This window comes from Pseudozyma hubeiensis (genome assembly GCF_000403515.1).
Source record: "Pseudozyma hubeiensis SY62 DNA, scaffold: PHS23, whole genome shotgun sequence".
NCBI lineage: Eukaryota > Fungi > Basidiomycota > Ustilaginomycetes > Ustilaginales > Ustilaginaceae > Pseudozyma > Pseudozyma hubeiensis.
Genome location: NW_012133805.1, coordinates 231431 through 250895, shown reverse-complemented (window position 1 = coordinate 250895; position 19465 = coordinate 231431). Strand labels below are relative to the sequence as shown.

General features: G+C 57.3%; 8 protein-coding genes across 8 annotated transcripts; 3 read left to right on the top strand and 5 right to left on the bottom strand.

Moving 5' to 3' along the window:
* Nucleotides 1–24: 24 nt before the first annotated feature.
* Nucleotides 25–3789, bottom strand: PHSY_002441 (hypothetical protein; the record flags this gene model as incomplete). Its single annotated transcript, XM_012333065.1, has 1 exon — nt 25–3789. One exon carries the CDS (start codon nt 3787–3789, stop codon nt 25–27), a length of 3765 nt encoding a protein of 1254 aa, XP_012188455.1.
* A 483-nt stretch (nt 3790–4272) lies between these two features.
* Nucleotides 4273–6171, top strand: PHSY_002440 (hypothetical protein; the record flags this gene model as incomplete). The annotated part of the gene is made up of 1 exon (XM_012333064.1): nt 4273–6171. One exon carries the CDS (start codon nt 4273–4275, stop codon nt 6169–6171), a length of 1899 nt encoding a protein of 632 aa, XP_012188454.1.
* A 112-nt stretch (nt 6172–6283) lies between these two features.
* On the bottom strand, nt 6284–7669 carry PHSY_002439 (endopeptidase; the record flags this gene model as incomplete). Its single annotated transcript, XM_012333063.1, has 1 exon — nt 6284–7669. The coding sequence occupies one exon, from the start codon at nt 7667–7669 to the stop codon at nt 6284–6286; it is 1386 nt and encodes a 461-aa protein (XP_012188453.1).
* A 544-nt stretch (nt 7670–8213) lies between these two features.
* On the bottom strand, nt 8214–9761 carry PHSY_002438 (hypothetical protein; the record flags this gene model as incomplete). The annotated part of the gene is made up of 1 exon (XM_012333062.1): nt 8214–9761. The coding sequence occupies one exon, from the start codon at nt 9759–9761 to the stop codon at nt 8214–8216; it is 1548 nt and encodes a 515-aa protein (XP_012188452.1).
* Nucleotides 9762–10163: 402 nt separating this feature from the next.
* Nucleotides 10164–11143, top strand: PHSY_002437 (hypothetical protein; the record flags this gene model as incomplete). Its single annotated transcript, XM_012333061.1, has 2 exons — nt 10164–10505; nt 10592–11143. 2 exons carry the CDS (start codon nt 10164–10166, stop codon nt 11141–11143), a joined length of 894 nt encoding a protein of 297 aa, XP_012188451.1.
* A 158-nt stretch (nt 11144–11301) lies between these two features.
* Nucleotides 11302–14262, bottom strand: PHSY_002436 (hypothetical protein; the record flags this gene model as incomplete). The annotated part of the gene is made up of 1 exon (XM_012333060.1): nt 11302–14262. One exon carries the CDS (start codon nt 14260–14262, stop codon nt 11302–11304), a length of 2961 nt encoding a protein of 986 aa, XP_012188450.1.
* A 1430-nt stretch (nt 14263–15692) lies between these two features.
* Nucleotides 15693–17492, top strand: PHSY_002435 (hypothetical protein; the record flags this gene model as incomplete). Its single annotated transcript, XM_012333059.1, has 1 exon — nt 15693–17492. The coding sequence occupies one exon, from the start codon at nt 15693–15695 to the stop codon at nt 17490–17492; it is 1800 nt and encodes a 599-aa protein (XP_012188449.1).
* A 737-nt stretch (nt 17493–18229) lies between these two features.
* On the bottom strand, nt 18230–19348 carry PHSY_002434 (hypothetical protein; the record flags this gene model as incomplete). The annotated part of the gene is made up of 1 exon (XM_012333058.1): nt 18230–19348. The coding sequence occupies one exon, from the start codon at nt 19346–19348 to the stop codon at nt 18230–18232; it is 1119 nt and encodes a 372-aa protein (XP_012188448.1).
* Between the last annotated feature and the right edge of the window lie 117 nt (nt 19349–19465).

Sequence of the window (19465 nt, the reverse complement as noted above, 5' to 3'; positions counted from 1 at the left end):
GCATCCCCTTCCCCTTCCCCTCCGTCACTTTTTCGAGAAATAATACATCAGCACATCCAACAAGGCTCTCCTCTTCCTCCTCTCCTCCTCCTCTTCCCCCTCCTCATCCAACCCTAAACAACAAAAGATCCTCTCATGGCTGTCCACCACGCCCTCGCGCACCATCCGATCATTGAGCTTCTTCAACATCGTCACCGCAGTCAACCGCACCTCTGCAGCGGACGAGTTCAACGCCGAGTTCAGCAGAGGCTGAAGTCGAGGCAGAAAGTCTTCCAGCACCAGTTCGGATGGCAGTCGAACGAGCAACGGTGTAAACCCTGATTTGATGAGCGTGGTTGTCGACGGGGAGGAAAAGGTGGTGGTGGAGGAGAGGAGGGAGTCGAATCCGAGGACTGGATCTGTGAGTGTCGACCAGGTGGAGAGGATGGATTCGAAGCCTTGGATGGCTGCTTTGCGCGCAACGACGCTGCTGCTTCCACCGCCCGGTGCGGAGGTGGAGAGCGTAGAGATGGAGGTGAGCACGAGCTGCAGCAGTTCACCTTCCCGGTTAGTGTTCGCGAAGAGAGGGGATTGATTCTCCACCATCCGAAGCAACACCACTTGTGCGCTCAGCTGAAGTTCTCCACTGACACCGCCATCCACGCGGAGGTAGCCTTTCAACCCATCCCAAATCGCCGTAAACAGTCCTCCTTCCATCCACATCTCAACACCCTTCTCCATCCCATTTTGCGGGATATCCGGTCGTAAAACCGTCTCATCTCCATCCCCTCCAGCCGTCGCAGCAGTATCCACCCGGAACTCGCTGCTCAACCTAGCTAAACGTCTGAAAACCTTGACATCCGCCTTACCTCCCGCCAGACTCTGCACCCAATCCCACACCTCCGGCCTCGCTTTCACCGGCGACACTTGCTGCGATTCCAACCGCTTCGCCCTGTTCTCCAGCACGCCACTTCCCGAACTCGCCGCTCTCGTCGGCGTCGCAAGCATCACCCTGTTCGATGTGCTCCTCGGCACTCCCCCCGAGCCCGGCACCCCGGTCGACGCATATATCGTCGACACCGGCCTTGGCAACCCGGACCTTCGCACCGCACTTCCCGGGGTCGAAGAATTGCTCGACGCGCTGGACGTCGAAACGGTCCTCTTCTGTGGTGTGCTGCTCGCCTGCAACGACTCTAGTGCGTTCTGACGTTCCACCAGCACCGATTGCGTTTTCGCGGAGCGTGACGTCGCTGATGCAGGGATCTTGAAGGGCGAGCTGAAGTTCATCCCCATCAGATCCATCGATGCGTCAGGAGCGCTAAGCTGCACCGTATCGTCGTTCTCCTGATGGGCGGAAAAACGCGGTTGCTGCGTCGCATCGCCGGTGGCGTCCGCGTCGTCATCGATACCAGCGATGCTGAGGTTTTCAAGATCGGCGTCAAGTGCTGAACTGGTCGCGGCGGCTGGACGATGTGATCGGGGCGTGCTGGTGGAAGCTTGCATTCGAGCTGAGTTGGAAGAACCTTGCGATGAGAACGACGAAGAGGAGATCGCGCGGGTGCGAGCGGCGATCGGGCTGAGACCGGGCGAACGCGGTTGCGAGGACGTTTCCGAGCTTGTACGGGACAGGCTCGTACCGCTTACGCCTCCTCCTCGCCCATGATTAGCCGCCACGGGAGTCGGACTCGTCGGCAGAGGAACCGCGATCGCCGTCTCGATCCGTTGATGCGCCGTGGGACTCACCAGCACCGACAACGCGGTCGCCGACTTCATCGACGACTGATGTTGCTGCTGCGAGCGATTCTTGATTGGCATGAACCCTGTAGTCTTCTTCGGTGGTGCGGCGACTGGAGTGGCGAACTCTTCCGCCGACTGCTCCCACTGCTGTTGCTGCTGCTGTTGGTACAGCTCTTGCTGATGCTGCTGTTCGACCAACGCAGCGCGAGCCGTAGCCACCCTCGCCTCGTGTGCAGCAGCCGCATCCTCCGCCGTCTTCCTCTCCCTCTCCTGCGCCGCCTTCATCGCTGCCGCCTTCTTCGCCTGCATCAACGCCATCGATGCCCCACCCGGTCTCGCCCTGACCGGCCCAGCCGCCGCCTTGGGCTTCACCTCCACGATCGCCTCGGTCTCGACATCGGGCGGCGCCATCGCCGCAACCTGCTTCTTCGTCGACGGATCCAACGAGTTCAGAATGACGTTGGCCTGGTCGGGCCAGTACTTGTAAAAGATCCAGAACGCTTGCCTGCTCTTCGTCCTCGCAGCTGGGTTGGAATCACCGACGCCTTTCCTCATACACTTGTCCAGCAGATCCAGGCCGCCGTGAGACTCGACAGCGTGCTTTCGATGCGCCGCATGGTGCGTCAGAACCGTGGCGAGATGCTCAGCAGCCGCTGTACGGGTAGCGACGTTCTTATCCTGTACACCTTGCCATATGAGTTGGAGGTACAGAGGTCGGAAACTTACGTTGACCATGATTGCCGCAGCAGCTTCCTGCGTCGCATTGGCGATGAGCTTCTTTGTGAAACCTGCCATGCCGGTGAGATGCATCAGGAAAGGCTCTACGCAGGGAGCCAGGTCGTCACCCAGCTCGATGGCCAGCTCTTGGATGAGGTGGGTCGCGTGCATCGAGAGGGTGGTGCGCAGACTGGCGACACACTTGAGGATGCCCTCTTGGACGCTCTTGAGCTGTGCGACGAAGAAGGCCTCGCCGAACTGCCGATGCGCACCGGAGACGACGAGACCACGGATCTTGATCATGGACTGCTCTCGATTGAGCCAGTTGTGTTCGGATTCCTTGCCCTCGAAGAAGGGCATCATGGTGCTGCATGTGCGTTCCAGGTCGGATCGGGAAGCAATGTAGACGGGACGGATGTCGTCGGCTGCAGCCGTTGTTGATGCAGATGCTGCGGCGGGGGTTGCGGGCATGGTGTGCGAGGTCGGTGTTGGAACGTCAGCGCTGTGAGATGTATTGGACTGACTGCGAGTCACAGGGGCAAACGATGCTGGTGGTGGAGGACTGAGAACCGACGCTGAAGTTGCTGCTGATGGCGCTCCAAGAACCTCGCGCAGGATGCCGTCTGCTGTCTGCTTCCTCACTGCTCGCTTTTCCAACTCCTTCTTCAGATCTGCTTTGGCGGCGGGCGTGGCGCTACTGAAGAGCGTGACCAAGGTAGATCGAGCGCCCTCCCTGACTGTAGCGTCTGCATCCAGCAGCAGCTCCACTGTGATGGGAAGCAGAGGTCGGACAGGGTACTTTTCGCAATTCTGTCGCAAGACTGGCAGCAGCAGCACGGACTGCTCTCTGATCCTGGCAAACTTTGCAGCGAGACCTGCCTCGCGAAGGGTACGTTCGAAGACGCCGAGCGGTGTCTCTGTTTCCTTGCCCTTCCCTGACGTTGTCACTTGTGCAGCGCTGATGGCGTACGCAGCATTGCCAAGTTCGACGAGCGCCGTACGGGCGGCTTCCCGGATGCGCTCTTTTTGATCGCCGAGCTTCTCGATGACAAGCAGGCAGACGGAATTGATCAATATGCGGACATTGTGGGTGAGAAGCGAATGAGACTCGGACCCATCGCTGGTGTGGATCATGGATGCGTAAGTCGGTATGAATGAAAGGGAGGCGGTGCTGAGTGCCTGGTTGGCATGTTTGAGCGCCACCTTGATCGCCGAGGTGACGGCATCCGCTTCGACGACATAGCCGGCGTCCTGGATCAGGGATTGTAAGGAGTGGAGCGCAGCCACTTTTTTGTCAACCTCGATGTTGGACTCTATGCGTTGCGCCAGCTCGTAGATGGCGTCTGGATCCGCCATGGTGTGTGGTAGAGACGATGCAGGAGAACACTCGGCAGCCGCGGTACGAAGTGGAGGCGCGTTGACGACGACGGTTCGAAAGCCGAGACAGCCGTACAGTCGCGCAAATAGGTCGTGACGTCTGTTGCCCTCTTGCCTTTCTCTTTGCGATGGTCTACGGAGCAAAAGTAGACGTCAAGGGAAAGAATGTCGAACGTGATGGAAGCACAAAAGGAAGAAAGGGAGCTCATCTGCACCTGTTGTTCTTGCAGCTGCCAAACCAACCAAAAAAGTGTTGGTCTGTGGTCGCGCGCCCTTCTCGCGCCTCCAAGAGCAGCTCGCCGCAACAAACACTGCCGATCCTCAACGACGCGTCTCGAACTTCTTTTTTTTTGGGCCGGCACCTCCTTCAATGTAACATCTGTCCGATTTTCCGCGGTCATGCCTCCACTTTGACCGTCTGAACCCTTCTTTTGCGAGTGCTGAGTCGGCTCTCTCACCACCATGTCCACGGCCTTCCTGGTCCAGCAGCACATCATGCCAAGGAGACGGATAGCAGACACGAGCGCAAGTCCACCTCCGAACAAGGAGGAAGTTGACGTTGATCACGATTCCGGCGACGATGAACTGGCCCGTGAACTAGAAGAGGAACGCCAACGGATACTTGCAGCAGTAGAACCAGGGCCAAGCTCATCTCCACGTAGCAGTCAAGCCAGCCCAAAGCAAGTCATTGACGACGCTCAGACAGACGACGATGAGGACGGAACTATCTACGGCGAGGACGACTCGGAAGCGGGCGACGCGGTAGAAGATGAGGAAGATGATTCGCAAGACGAGTGGCAGCCACCTGCACCGGCATCCAAAGCCAATGCGAGACGGAGCAAGCGTGGGCGGCGTCAATCGAGCTCTGAAGACAGCGATGCAGACATAGGCGTGATACTGTCAGGCGAAGATCTAGAGCCAGCGACAAAGAAGTCGAAAAAGATGCCGAGCGGCAGGACGAACGGCAACAAAGCAGAAGCAAAGACACCAGCCCCAAATCCACCCTTGCCCGACGAGTCCATCGACCAAGAAGAGGCAGACGACTCCTTCGACGAGGAAGCAGAGCGGGTTCAGGCGGAAGTAGAAGCAGCTGCGGCATGGGCCGACGTTCGGCGTCGCAAGGAAGCCGCCTCCCAACCGCAGCCGCAATCCACCAACGGCTCCCCATCCAACGCATCTTCCGCCAAAGAATCCTCCACAGCACCGTCCCTCACAGCATGGCTCGGCAAAGGACCCTCAGCCGCCTCCTCCGTCTCGGAACTCTCATCCACCCTACCCATGCCGACGACCTGCAAGTCCGCCCAGATCGTCGACCGCGACTCCCTCTTCATCGGCTACGTATACCCGCTCATCACAACCTCGCCCGCGTACATCTCCACCCTCCTCTCGCACCTCACCCGCGTCGTGCACCCGACCGTACCCGTCGACCTGCTCCCGCCGCAATTCGCCAACGCTCCGGCGAACAAGCGCGGCTCTTCGCACGACATGTACGCCTACCGCGTGTTCGAGCTCAAGCGCGGGCGCAGCGGGCTCGGTGGACCGGACGATTTCTCCCTGCAGGAGGACAAGGAGGATGACGGGGAGAGATGGGGTGGGGACCGTGTGTTGAAGGTGGTCAGGGAGGAGGGTGCGTCGGATGTGTTGGTGGTGGTGAGCAGGTGGTATGGCGGGGAGCTGCTGGGGCCGGTTCGGTTTGAGCATATCGAGAACGCGGCGAGGAACGTGCTGGAGGAGCATATGCGGGTGGAGGAGGTGGAGGAGTTCAGGCAGAGGATACAGCATTTGGATCGTAGGATAGCGAGCATGAAGGCAAAGTTGGCAGGAGATGGAGAGAGAGTGGAGGGCCAGGTGAGTAAGTATGAAGGGTTGACGCTGGAAAAGGGGCAGAGGCTGTGGTTGGCAAGGCAGAAGGCGTTGGAGGTGGTGGAAAAGAGGTTGGCTGGGCAGGCTAGTCAACCGACCGCGTCACAGTTGCATACGCAGGAGCAGGAGCCGGAGTCAGAAGCTGTGGCGGAGCAGCACACTGCGCCGGCGGAAGACATTGCAGAGGCTGCAGCCGAAGAGCCAATATCAACGGCGACAACAGCACCGGCAGAACCGGATATTTCGACCCCACCCGCTGCCGTCAAACAAGAACCGTCCACGACGGACCTTTCCACCACCGACGCCACAACCCTACAACCCAGCGTGAAAGCGGAACCGTCAGACCCCATTCTACCACCGGTACACATCAAAAGCGAGTCCAATCTCTCACCCGCGTCCCTACACGCAGAAGAGGACGAGCCGGACGACAAGTCCCGCGTACTCAAGTCCGAACCTGACGACCAAACGGACCTCACCGGCTGGGACGATCTTTCCTGAACGCATCCTCTTCCGCACGCTGTATACTATCCACTTCTCACACAATCACACTCACTTTTTGCACACCACCGTTCCCCTTTGATCTTCTTGACAGGAAATGCATTTCTCCAATTTACGAAAAGTAGAACTGGTCGTTCTTCTTCTTGGCCTGAACCTCCTGGATACCCCCATGGAAATGCTCATGATCCAGCACCGTCGCGCCCTCCCTCAACGCGATCATCCCCGCCTCCACACAGACCGCCTTCAACTGCGCACCGTTCATCTCGTCCGTCGACCTCGCCAACTCCTCAAAGTTGACATTGGGTCCCACAGCCATCTTCCTACTGTGAATCTCCATGATCCTCGCCCTCGCCTCTTCGTTCGGCAGCGGGAACTCGATCTTTCGATCCAATCTACCGGATCGGAGCAAGGCAGGGTCGAGAATGTCGATTCGGTTGGTGGCTGCGATGACCTTGATGCGTTCGTCGGACGAGAAGCCGTCGAGTTGGTTGAGAAGCTCGAGCATGGTTCGTTGGACTTCGCGATCGCCAGATTTGTCCGAGTCGAAACGTTTTGTTCCTATCGCATCGAGTTCGTCGATGAAGATGATGGCGGGTGCTTTTTCTTTAGCGAGCTCGAAGGCGTCACGGACGAGCTTGGCGCCGTCACCGATGAACATCTGCACCAGAGAAGGGCCGGCGAGTTTGAGGTAGCATGCGTTGGTTTGGGCTGCACACGCACGCGCCAAGAGTGTCTTACCGGTACCGGGAGGACCGTACATGAGCGCACCTTTGGGTGGTCGGATGCCGAGGTTCTTGAACTTGGCCTCTTGCTGCATGGGCAGCACGATGGCTTCGACCAGCTCTTCGATCTGCTTGTCCAGACCACCGATGTCCGTGTATGTCTCAGTGGGTCGCTCGTCGACCTCCATCGCCTTGACACGCGAATCGTATTCAGCAGGCAGCTTGTCGAGCACCAGGTAGCTATCCTTGTTGACACCGATCAAGTCACCTGGACGCAGCTCTTCGGCGGGGACCAACCCGATGAGGGGCAAAAAGATGGTCTGACGCGTGCTCGTCTTGATTACCGCACATTTGCCTTTCCTCCTCGCGTCCAAGTCGACGTTGGCACCTTCTTCAGACTCCTCGTCAATGTCCGGATCGATGTCGAGGATCTCGACTACGTTTCCGACGAGGTAAGGGAGCATCTTGTTCTGCTTGATCTTGTCCGAGTTGTCCTTGATCATGTCGCGCTTAGACGACTGTTCGTGCATGAGACGCATGTGTTCGGATCGCATCACCTTGACGTCATTTTCGAGGAGGCGCGTGCGTGTCTGAATCTCCTCGATGGTTGCGTCGAGGATCTCTTGGTCCAGAGGCTCTTCTTCGGGCTCGGCAGGGGCCATCTTGGCATCGCCGTCTGCTGCGGGTGCGGCTGCCGTTGATGGGCCAGCTTGAGGATCGGAGGGTGGCTGTCGGTCCTGACCGTTGCCGTCGGTGGGCGGTTGTGCGTCGGACATGCTTGGTCTTTAACACAGTATGTCTTTGCTACAAGGGAGCGTGTGTCGCTTTTCGATGTGACGCAATGCGGTGTGTCCAGAGGCGGAGGTTCGGAGTCGTTGCAATGCCTGCTTCCCCTTGAGTACTGTGTGTCAGCACTTGTGCAGTGTCGTTAATGATTGGGAACAGGATGGAGATGATGGTGGAAGCAAAAGTGTTGGACTGGAAAGCTCAGCTCTGTGCGTTGTTGGTCAAGCGTGGCTGGAGCGTCGAGTTTGGCGTGGCTGTCTCGCGGTCCAAAAGTGGAGTCGTCGATCACAAAATGCTCGCGCGTCCTCTCCGTCACACTGGCGCGGTGATTCTTTGGCTGCCAGGCTTCCCCTGATTTTTTGAATTGAGGATCACGAATGTGACGATCTCACACTCAGGCTCGCCGAAAAATGGATTTTCTCCGCTCATACCTACTTTACCTAGCGATGCCATTTCGACAGATCATTGAGCGGACGATGGAGTTGCATTCGCTCCCAGCCGAAGTGATACAGTGTCAAAGTATCAAGTGAGAGACTACGCCTCCGTGCTGTACGACCTGCTCGCCTTGGCAACCACGCCATTCTCCACCAGCTTCATCCTTAGCAGCAAGCGTTTGGTCTCCCTGCACCTCCTATCCCCCAACTCGACCGCTGCATCAAAGACGGCCCTGCGTGAATCCTTAACCTTATACTCGAGCGTTTGCGTGATAGCATCGATCCTCGCATCTCCCTCCTCCGCCGCTTTGCCCGGCAGATTCTGAAACTCTCCTCTCTCGATACACGCCACCAGCTCCTCGGTCATCTGCTCGACCGTCCATCCAAAGGCCGCTGCCATCCTGGCGATACTCACCCTGTCGAACGGCGTGAAGAATTGTCGCAGCGCACGTCTCGTAAGTTTCGTGCGCAGTGCATCGACATGCGGCGCAAGGTACGGATCCAAAAGGTACCTCGCTTGATGCTCATCCAGGATCTCGCCAACCTTCTTGAACTGCGCCGAACTGAACGCTTCCAGCAGCTCGCGCACGTGTGGCTCGTATTCGAGGTAGCCGCGGAAATTTGAGTCCTCCATAACCTGCGTCTTGAGCGAAGCGCGATCCATAGTAGCCAGGCTGCAGAGAGCCACGTAGATCGAAATGTCCGACGGTGTAATGATGTCGGAGAACGAAGAACTGTGAGCCGGATCAATGCTGAGTAGGATCTTGGCCGCGCCTTCGTACGACCTACGACCCAGCTCGGCCACCGCATTGGCAGCACGAAGCTTGGCGCCTGTCTCGGCTACGATCTTCCTCGTCTCCGCCTGCGCTGCGCTTTCACCGCTCGTGCCTGCTTGGTTGCTGGAAGACGAAGCCGAGGTGGTCTGCGCGCCTGCACTGCCGCCAGCGCGGAACAGCGCACCGATCGCATCAGCACCGGCAGTAGACGCCCCTTTCGTAGGAGGCGCGATGTTCGAAGCGCCGAGCGAGCTGAGCTTTCTCCCTCCCGTGCTCCCGGATGGCGCATACGACTCGAGCACGCCCTCGGCTTTGCTGACGAACGTCTGAACATTGTTCCAATTCTCGAGTCGAAGCGACACCTCGATCACATGCATACACATCTCGATGACGTGATGCGTCGTGGAGCAATAATCTCTCGTCTTGGTATACAGCTTGAGTGCTTCGTGATAGTCGCCCGTGTCCCAAAAGTGGTCGCCAAGATCGCGGTGAGCCATGCGGATCGATTCCTTGATCAGATTGTTTTGATAGTTGCGCAGCTCCAGCTCGAGTTTCTCCCTCTCGGCATTATTGCGTTGCTGGACCGACTCGATCCATTCCGAGTCTGCTGTGATGCGTAGGTGTGCTGGAATGAGGTTCCCTGACCCCGCTTCGGTGTTGTGCACCGTGATCATGGCTTGGTAGGCCGGCACATCTCGTGTGTTGTCCTTGATGTATTCGATAGCTGCCTTGCTACAAGCATTACGGAGCGGTGGACAGTGGGTCGCAATATATGCGAGTCTTTGAACACGTGCATGGCCCGTGTAGGCAGAGGCGTAAGCCTCCCAATCGAAGTTGTCCGTCGGACGGAGCGGGACGCTTGACAGAGACATCTGGTCCGCCGATGAGGAGCCACCTGTTCTTACAGGACCTTCGTTCGTTGCAGCTGTAGAGTCGACCATGGCGAAGGTCGATGACTGGAGCTCTGCAGGGGTGACTGATGTCACGATGCCATCGAGGATGGTGTCGCGAGTAAGATGAGGTGGAAGATCAACACTTTGTGAGTATCTTTTGGCTGAGTTACGTTTAGCTGCGCTTCTCGAAAGGTGGAGGCTCGAGCGTTCGAAAACACTTGACGGTTGTTGGTTCCACCAATCTCACATTCGCAATTGTTGGACTCCACACAAGGGGCCGAAATTTTACCTTGAGGCACTTCTTCTTGATCTTCATCCTGCCTTCCTCACCAGAGACGTCCACCTCCTTGGCCTCTCTGAACCGACCCGCTCGCCAGAAACATGTCCAAGTACGATAGGAGGCGGGTCAATGGCCCTCCGAGCTACGTCCCCATCTCCGAATCATCCACCGCCTCCGCCTCGTCCTCAACCGCGGTAGCAACTACATCGAAACAACGTCCAGACCAACGGTCCTTCTCTCATTTGAGGCCCATTTTCCTGCAAACCAATCTCGTCCCCTCTGCATCCGGAAGCTCGTACATCGAGATCGGAGATCTCAAGCTTGCATGCTCGGTCTTTGGACCTCGACAAGTGAAAGGGAGGCAGTACAGCGGCAAAGCAGAGTTGAATGTTGAGGTCAAGTTCGCTCCCTTCTCTAGCAGGAGGAGGAGGCGTCCCGGAAAGGTAAGTTTGCCGGCACAAGCAGTTCGACCATCATGCAAACTCGAGGGAGCTGACAGACTCAAACTCTTTCCGGCCTAATTACGTAGACAACCGAGAGCGCCCATCTTTCGAGCCTTCTTCACCAAGCACTTCTCCCCTCCCTGCGCCTAGACCTCTTACCAAAAGCATCGCTCGACATCCACATCATGGTACTTCAAACCGACGGTCTGGAAGAATCATGCATCGCTGCAGCCTGCATCGCGGCGACTACGGCTCTGGCTTCCGCCGGGATCGAAATGTACGGTCTGGTAGTCGGATGTGTCGCCTTGGTCCCCAGCTCGTCCGATTCGGCGGACAAAGAAAAGCGGGTGTTGCTCGATCCAAGTTCCGCCGATCTGGGGCTGGTGACGGGAATGAAGACCGCTACGAGGGTACTGCTCTGTGGTATGCCCGCCTTGGCTTCGGTGACGTGTCTGAATGTTTCGGCTGGCTCAAGTGCCAAACTGGAGAGCGGTGCGGGCATCGAGGCGGATACATTGGACGAAGCGTTGAACAGCCTCAACGCCAGCTTGGTGGATATCCACAAGGTCGTCGCTCAAGCTCTCGCGGAAGACTTCCAACGTCGGACGGCGTTGACCAGTTCAGCAGCACAAAACTAGGACACTGAATCAGGATGCAATGCAGTACACAGCACCAACCCCCTGCCTGTTTCAATGCGAGAGATGCAATTGAGAATGATGAATGCAGGAAAACACTGAAAAGACCAACTCTATGTATATCACCAACAAGGCAACGCCCAATTCCCAGTCCTGCCGGATCAACCACCACCACCATCGCCTCCCTGGTTGGCAAACTTCTTGGCCTCCCGTCTGACCCTGCGCTGACGCACGATGGCCGCGTCCGTCTCCAACTCGTCGGGCGGTGGGGTAAAGTTCATGAACGACTTTGGCTTCTTGGGCGGCAGAGCCACCGCGCCGCCAGCAGCGCGGATCTGCGGGCTGCCGTACGGCGATGGAGTAAAGTCATCCAACATGTAGCCGTTATCCTCTTCATCCGTCAGAGAGTCCTGACGACGCGGGGCGGAAGATCGCGGATCCGAGGGATCGTAGCTAGGTGGAAGTGTCGCCGCGTCCTCGGTCCAGTAGACGACAGGTTGCACAGGGTTGGCGTACCGGATGCCATGCTTCTTGGCGTAGAAGGCAAAGGCCGAGAAGAAGGCATTTTTTCGATAGAAGCGGCGGCCCCAATCCTGCCAGGTATCGGCGTGAGTCATACCGATGGTGCACTCGATCGAACGCATGTACTCGATCTTTTGCGGTACAATAGCAGTGCTCGGAACGAAGAGGCGCTCCGGCTCGGTCTGAAGCCAATGGATCATGTCTTCTTCCAACGCGTCGAGCTTCTCGAGCGGCGTGTTGAAGTCGAACTGCGCCGTGATGGGTTCCCACTGGTAGCCCGAGCGACGCATGTTGAGGATGCTGGTAGCCGACAGAATGACGTTGCTGATGTAGACGTCTTGATTGAGCGAGTCGGTAAACAGGCAGGACAGCAGAGACATGCGCTTCACCACGAGCACCACCTCACCGATCTGGATCCTGTCGCCCGTGTCGAAGGGATGCGTGATAAAGATGAAGATGATCGAGTCAAAGACGTTGGCAGCGGACTCTTTAAAGACGAAAGCGAACGCAATGGCGAGCGAGTAGAAAGTTGTGAGCGTCTTGCCAATGTTGACGTTGAAGATGGCCAGCGCTTCAAAGAGGATGATGACAAGGCAGACGAACAGGAAGATGCCGTCGAGCTGACCCACAGCGTGGTTGACGTCCTGCATAGACCGACTGAGGAAGCGACGCTCCTTATAGACCTGCATGACCGTGTTCTTAATCTCGGACTGCGAAATGTCGCCATTGCCGTCGCGGTCAAACACGCTAAAGGCATCCTTGGCATCTTCGGGGCTGGTGTAGGCGGGCTCGAAGTCCGAAGGGATGAGGTAACTGCGCTTGTGTGCACCACGGAAGGCGACAAAGATGGAGCGAGCGAGTCGTTTGGCTTCGGCTGGCGAGTTGACGTCGGTGCCGATACCGAGCGCTTCGTTGCGAAGAAGTCCGAAGGGATCGTTCATGGCAACACGCGCCAGAGTGCTTGCTTGACCAGCCGTGAGGCGCGCTCGACGACCACCGCGGGCTGCGACGCGAGCGATGAGGTTGGACTTGCCGTTACCTCGAGCAGGCGCCTGACCTTCTGCCGGCTTTCCAGTGGTGGGATCGATGGCGAGATCATTGATCGCTGCATAGGCAGCTTGGTCGGAAGGACGCTTCTTGCTGTGCTTCTTGAGCCAAGAGCCTTTGCTCGAGTCGGAGACATTGCGTAAGCCCTTTTCGTCCGCATCCAGGGTAAAGTCGGTGGGTGCAATGGGGGTGGCGGTGCCACTAGCGCTGGGCGAGGCCCGAGCCGAACGAGAAAGACCAAAGGCGGAAGCAGTATCTCTGCCTTTGAGCTTGGGCTTGTGGTCACGCAGCCAGTCAAACACCTTGAGCGATTTGCTGACCTTGGCGATTCGATCGGCGTAGGCGCTGCGATGGAAAGACATGGCGATGTGCTTGATGATGACTTTCTCGACACAGATGGTGAGGGTGAGGAAGAAGAAGAACTCGATGACCTGGTAGATGCGGTAGAGGTAGCCAGCGCGACTGTTGCGGGCATCGGAGTGGTTGTAGAGACCGTAGATGGAGTTGAAGATGATGGCCCACGAGCCCCAGCTGAGCGCAGCATAGGCAACTAGCTTGATGTAGCCCTTGATGGCGTTGAAGTACTCGGCAAGCGAAAGGATTCGTTGACTGGGACGACCCCAGACGAGCTGAATGAGACCGAGAGTCGCTTTGGGAAACAGTTCGACAAGAAGATGGATCCACCATTCCACATGAAGATTGAATGCGGCCCAGATGAACCAGGCCTGGACGTTGTCGGCAACAAAGTCACGGTGACCTTCATCGGGACCACGTCTTCGATAGACGTACTGGATGACGATGACGGGGATGAGCAGGCATCCAGAGACGATGAGATTGCCCAGGAAAGTGGTGGCTAGAAAGCTGAGGATCTTCCAAAGGCTAAGACGACCCATGCGGACCTGCTTTGCCTGCTCGTTTTCGAAACGGACAGCCTCGTCGAGGTCTTCCTCATCGGACCAGTTGAAATCGCCGTAATCGCGATCATTGCCGCCGTCTGTCGAGGAAACCTCGCTGTCTTGACGGACAAAGGGCGGACGGTAGGGCACATTGCTCTTGTAATTGAACGTGCCTGGAGTGCGATTGGTCTCGTGCGGTGGAAAGTCGGATTTGGGACCAAGACCTGGGGGCTTGGGAAGCTGACCGTCGCGAAAGTCGGCGAGAGGGTCTGTAATGGCCACGCGCGGACCAGCGGTTCCCGGCCGTGAGTTGGGACCGGAGGAGCTTGCAGAGGTTCTCATGATGCTGCTTTCGTGAATTGCGAGGTGTCGCGGCGTGTGCTGACCTGAAGGCTTACGATCGGACAGGTCGGCGGACTCTGAAGGAGCGTGGCCGGAGGTGTTGACGTCTCCCGAGGCAAGAGCAGCTACAGCGGCATCGTGAAGCATGTGATCGTCGTTGGGTGCCATGGGGGCGGGCAGCGTGGACTGACTTGCGTAGATGGGCGGCAGAGGCTCGTTCGGGTTACGTGGCTGGTAAGGCGGCGAGGCAGGGCCACTCTGAACGCTTTCGGGAAGCGACTCGGGAGAGCGCGGAGGCAGAGGAGCAGACGACATTCTGTACGCTCGGTGCAGTCTCGACTGGATGTTTGGTTGCCAGCGATCAACCAATCCTTCTCTGACCGGCAGAAACGGAGGGTCGCAGAGGGATGAGAGACCGCAGCAGGTTGCCGATCAAGCAGTGAAACTTTGTGATGGTGTGTGGTGTATTCGGAGAGTGATTCAATATGGTGCGACACCGACCCACATTGATGGCGGATGGCGGATGATGTCGATGAACGAGGTCGTTAGATGAGAAGGAAGCTGGCACGAACCAAACGTTGCATCAAGATGGAAGCGTGTGTGTGTGCGGGCAGTTGTGGCTTGGATTCGGTCCCTGAAAGTCTAAAATCACACATCGCACTCGTTCGTATGCCTCGCAACAACGCTGTGTGACGTTTTGGATTGCATCACACGAAATTTCGGGATGCAGATCAACAGTCCGCCAAGCCTCTGTTTTTCTAAGAAAAAAAAAAGAAAAAAAGGGAAGTAAAATCACAGCCACGCTTCCGGTACGGTGGCAGAGGATCGTCGCTCTCGGCTTGCTCGCAGAAGACAACCTGCTCGTGAGTTTACCGAGAGCGCTTCTGAGGTACGTCTCTGCTCCATCAACGTCCGTACCTCTCTCTTCAGCTTACTGGACGGAACCAAGCTCGTCATCATATCCCATCTTTGCCAAGAGCTGCCAGTGGCTGCGAGAAGTACAGCTGTTGCGCACAAACCTGTGCATGTCGCACCAGGGCCCCTCGAAATTCCACATGGTGTTATTGCAGTGTGCTGGCAAATGTGACAGAGTGGAGGAAAGCTGCACCTCGGTCACTTTTCTAGTGCTTCTGCGCCACACTCTTGCACTTGTCAAAAGAAGACACCGAAAGGTCATCTAGAGAAATCTTACATCGAGAAACGTATCGAGGCCTAACACTCGTCATCCTTTCTTTTGGGCCAATCCTCCACCCGTCTGACATTGTCCACGAACGACACGGCTTCAGGGTCTGGAAGAACATCACGATCCTACCTCTTTCCTCTCATCGTCACCGCCGACTGGCAATACATGGTCGCCATTTGCCATGTCGCGTAATCACACTTGCTATCCATAGCCCGGAACCAAAACTTCCGATATGCCAGCTCAAGCACGCGGTCCGGTGCCTACTGGCCCTGCCCGCTGGCAGCAGCAACAACAAGCGAGCTACGCATCCACCGCTGCGGCTGCTGCTCCCCACCAGCTTCAACCGCCGACGGGTCCTCGCGGAGCACAACCTCAATCGCAAGCTGCGCTCGCCCCCATGTCTCAACCTACAGCAGCTGTTTCAACCACACCCATCCCTACGGTTAACGTCGCAGCACCACCGCCGATCCCAGAACCTCCCTCAATCCCAACCTTCTCCCACATCCCTTACTTTACCGCTATCCAGCTCGAAACGCTCTACGCACGTCGGAGAGGCACTCGCATGTCTGCTTCCACATGGCAGTCCAATCGTGATATTTCCGCTGGCTTCATCCAATCCGTCGCCTCTCGTCTAGGCTTCCCGCAGCGCACCATCGCTACCGCACAGCAAATCTACCAGCGCTTCCACCTCTTCTACCCACCCTCGGATTTCGTGCTCCACGAAATCTCCGTCGCGGCTCTCTTTGTCGCTGCCAAGCTCAACGACACCCACAAGAAGCCGAGAGATCTACTCCTGGCGAGCTACGCACTTCGCTTCCCGCAACTCGTCAAAGGCGGTGGCATCTCTTCGACTTCCGATGCTACACTTGCGACCACCTCCACAGCAGCCACAGACGAGCCAAACTTCCCCACTCTGGCAGGTCAAAAACGCAAACATGCAGTCACTGCCACCGCCGAAACATCATCCTCACCTCGTCCGCTAGCCATGGCCATCGGAAGCGTCGGAGAAGCCGACGTCGATCCCAACATCATCGAGACCGACCGCAAACGTCTTTTGGCGCTCGAAAAGCTCATACTCGAGAGCCTCTGTTTCAACTTCCACAGCAACGCGAATGTGGCGCTCAAGATGGTGATCAAGTTGGGAAGGAGGTGCGGGATGTCCAAGTCGTTTATTCGGACGGCGTGGAAAGTGGCTGCGGATATGTTTCGCACTTCGGCGCCGATGCAGTATCCGCCGAATGTGATTGCTGTCGCTGCCATGTACGCTGCTGCGCTGTTGGCGAGACCTCCGTCTAGGACGACGGCTACGGCAGGGCAGGAACGGACGCACGAGGACGATGCTGTCGTCGTGTTTTTGAGTAGCATCAAGGCGGTCTCTGCGACACCGGCACCGGTATCGTCCGATTCGATGTTGCCAAGCGGGTCATCGACCGTACCGCTGTCGGAACCATTTCCGGGCTGCGATGCGGAATGTCACGTTCACGTGGAAGACGTCGAAGAAGCGGTCCACGAACTCCTCGATCTCTACCTTGCATGTACAGCGCAACTTCCACCTTCTCTGTACATGTCCTCCTCCACTGCCACAACAGGACTTGGCTCGAGCACCTCGGCTGCCACCCCATCCCCCCTCTCGCCCGCAGATCCACTCGACGCCTACGCCGCATCCCCGTCCTCATCCAGCGGTCTCAGCGACCCCTCGCAACCAGCAAGCGCCCGCAAAAAGCTCAAACAGTACGAATATTCCCCGCCGCCATTCGCCCTCGTCGACTGGCTCAATTCCTCCCGCTGCGTTCAACTCCAACATCAAACCAGCGCTTCCAAACTCGATCCGACAGCACCCACAAAGGAACTCTCTTCGCTTCTCACCGATATCAAAATCTACCTCAGAGGCATCGAGTACGATCGACAGAAGGCAGACGATTCGTACCTCGCTGAGCGTAATATCTTGGCCGAAGCTAATGTGGTTCCTTTGCCGGGATGTGATCCAACTACACCGGGAGGAGTGGGTCAATTGATGGCGGCGTATTCGGTGACGATTGATCTGAAACCATTGGATTTGGACGGAGGGAAGAGTAGCGATGAGGTGTTGGCGGGTTTCGGAGGCGGGAGTGAGAGGGCTGTGGTGGAGAGGATCAGGAGGAGGAAATTGGTAGCTGCGTTGAGGTTGACTTTTGTAGAACCGCGGGTGGAGAAGACCTCGGATGTGGGGATGGCGGCGGTGAGGAAGAGGGATGAGCAGAAGCAAGAGGTGCCGAAACAGCAGAAGGGGACGGGGGAGGTGGATAAGTTGCAGGTCGTCAGCAGCGATGCTGCTCCGGCGAAACGGAATCGCATCGAACAGGCGAAACGTTACCTCTTCTAGCCACACCGCATCCCGCACCCATCCCCACACATCTCCAATCACAATCATCTCAATCACGAAAAATCCGCACTGCTCGACTATCACACCCAAAACGAGTCCAAGTTTGTGATGAAACACCTTTCGAATTGATCATCACCTTCCTAACGGAGAGAAAAATGTAGGCGAAGCAGTTTCTTGCCCAGAAACGGTAGAAGCAAATTCCCGTTTAACCAGGTAATGTGTATACGCTGTCTTTCCACTACCTCCCCCCAGAAGGGCGAAAATGGCGGAATCAATCTTTCCCGTTTTTCCCTCAACCAGATGTCCACTGAAAAAAGGACACTGTGATGAATATAACGGGAGGAAAGTACTCAAGGAACGAGGAAAGGAAAGGGGGAGGCTCACGTTCACGAGATTGAAATGTGGAGAAAGGGTGGGGGATGGCTGCGTGGGGTTGATGAACTCTCGACACAGGCGAGCAACGCCCACACTTGAGGTGAGAAGGAGGGCGCTTTCGGAGCGCGTAAAGCAGCAGGTATCTTACAATGAGTGGTTTGGGTCAGGGGGTAAAATGCTTTGAGAAGAAACGATGATCCGGAGCTGGGGCTGATGTGCGAAGTGGTGGTTGCTGGAAGATGCTGAGGCGGAATGAAGTCGAGAACGGAGTGTGTGATGATACAGTGCCGATGCGTTGGCAGAATTGCTGCGAGATGAGATCAAATTAGAGAAAGAAATGGAAAGTCGAGGGGGGGAGCAGCTCACTTGCGACGGTTCTGCTGCATGCCGAGGATCTGGACCATCCTGACAAAGATGTTGATAAAGTCGAGCTCGAGGCTGATCGACTCGGCAAGAGGGTCCCCCGCCGTGTAGCCGGCACGCACCATCTGGGCGTGCTTGAGGATGCGCTGTGTGTCGTAGAGCACAAAGGCACCAAAGACGGCAAGGCCTCCGTAGAGCGAGAGCGCCTCGGTGGCAGCGAGCGTGCGGAAGGCGGTGCGAGGCAGAATCATGGGTGCTAGCGATGAAAGAGCGACGATGGTGACACCGGCGAGCAAGGGACCACCCATCCACAGGTACTTGTCCTCCTTGGCCGTAGCACCGACGTAGCAGAGCGAGCCAACGAGACCGGCAGTGTAAAGCGCGGCTCTCGACAGGACAGCAGGGTTGAGGAAGAGCAAGGGACTGAGCACAGCGGCCTGCGAGGCGTTGAACAGCAGCCACGAGGGTACCTTGAGAGGATGGCCGGGTGGAAGCGAGGTGGCACCGATCATGCCGCCGATGCTGGCAACGAGACCGACACCAAGCACGACCCAAGGGTTGGCCATCATGACACGCTGCGAGACACCATAGCGGTGAAGGCCGACGGCAGCGGCGCCGGTGAGGGTCAAGCCACCTGCGAGGTACATGAACGTCTTGTGGAGATACTCAGCCTCGACAGGGTGGAGCGAGTCGCGGGTCTCGCGGTTGAAGAAGAGGTTGGCACCAAAAGCGGTGCCGCCGATGATGCCCAAGCTGGTGAGAGCGCGCGTCCATCCGCCGGGTTGCGAGATGCTGGTGGGAGCGTCGGCGGCTGGAGCAGCGTGCGGCGCAGCAAAGGCAAAGCGTCCGCCGTTGGAAGCGCCGTTGCCGCCATTAGGACGGAAAGGGCTCGTACGGACTCCCCTCACCTGGTGCTGTACCTGACGAAGCGGTGTTGCGGATTGGCTTGTAGATGGGAGCGCCGGCTTTGCGGCCTTGACTGTGGAGGTGAACGAACGCAGGGGCTGAGCAACGATGCTGCTGGTGGTGGGCGATGCGGATGAGCGAGCCACTAGCAGCGAGTTGCGCAGCGAACGCTGCAAGGTCTGGAAGGATGGCCGCAACATGGAGGTGGCCATGTTTGGAACAGGTACTGACTTGAGTGTCAGTGAGGAAAGCGTATGATCGAATGGGGGCGCAAACTGGATGCAAGGGAGTCGAGTCGAGTCGTTGATATAGACGGTGTGAAGGAACGA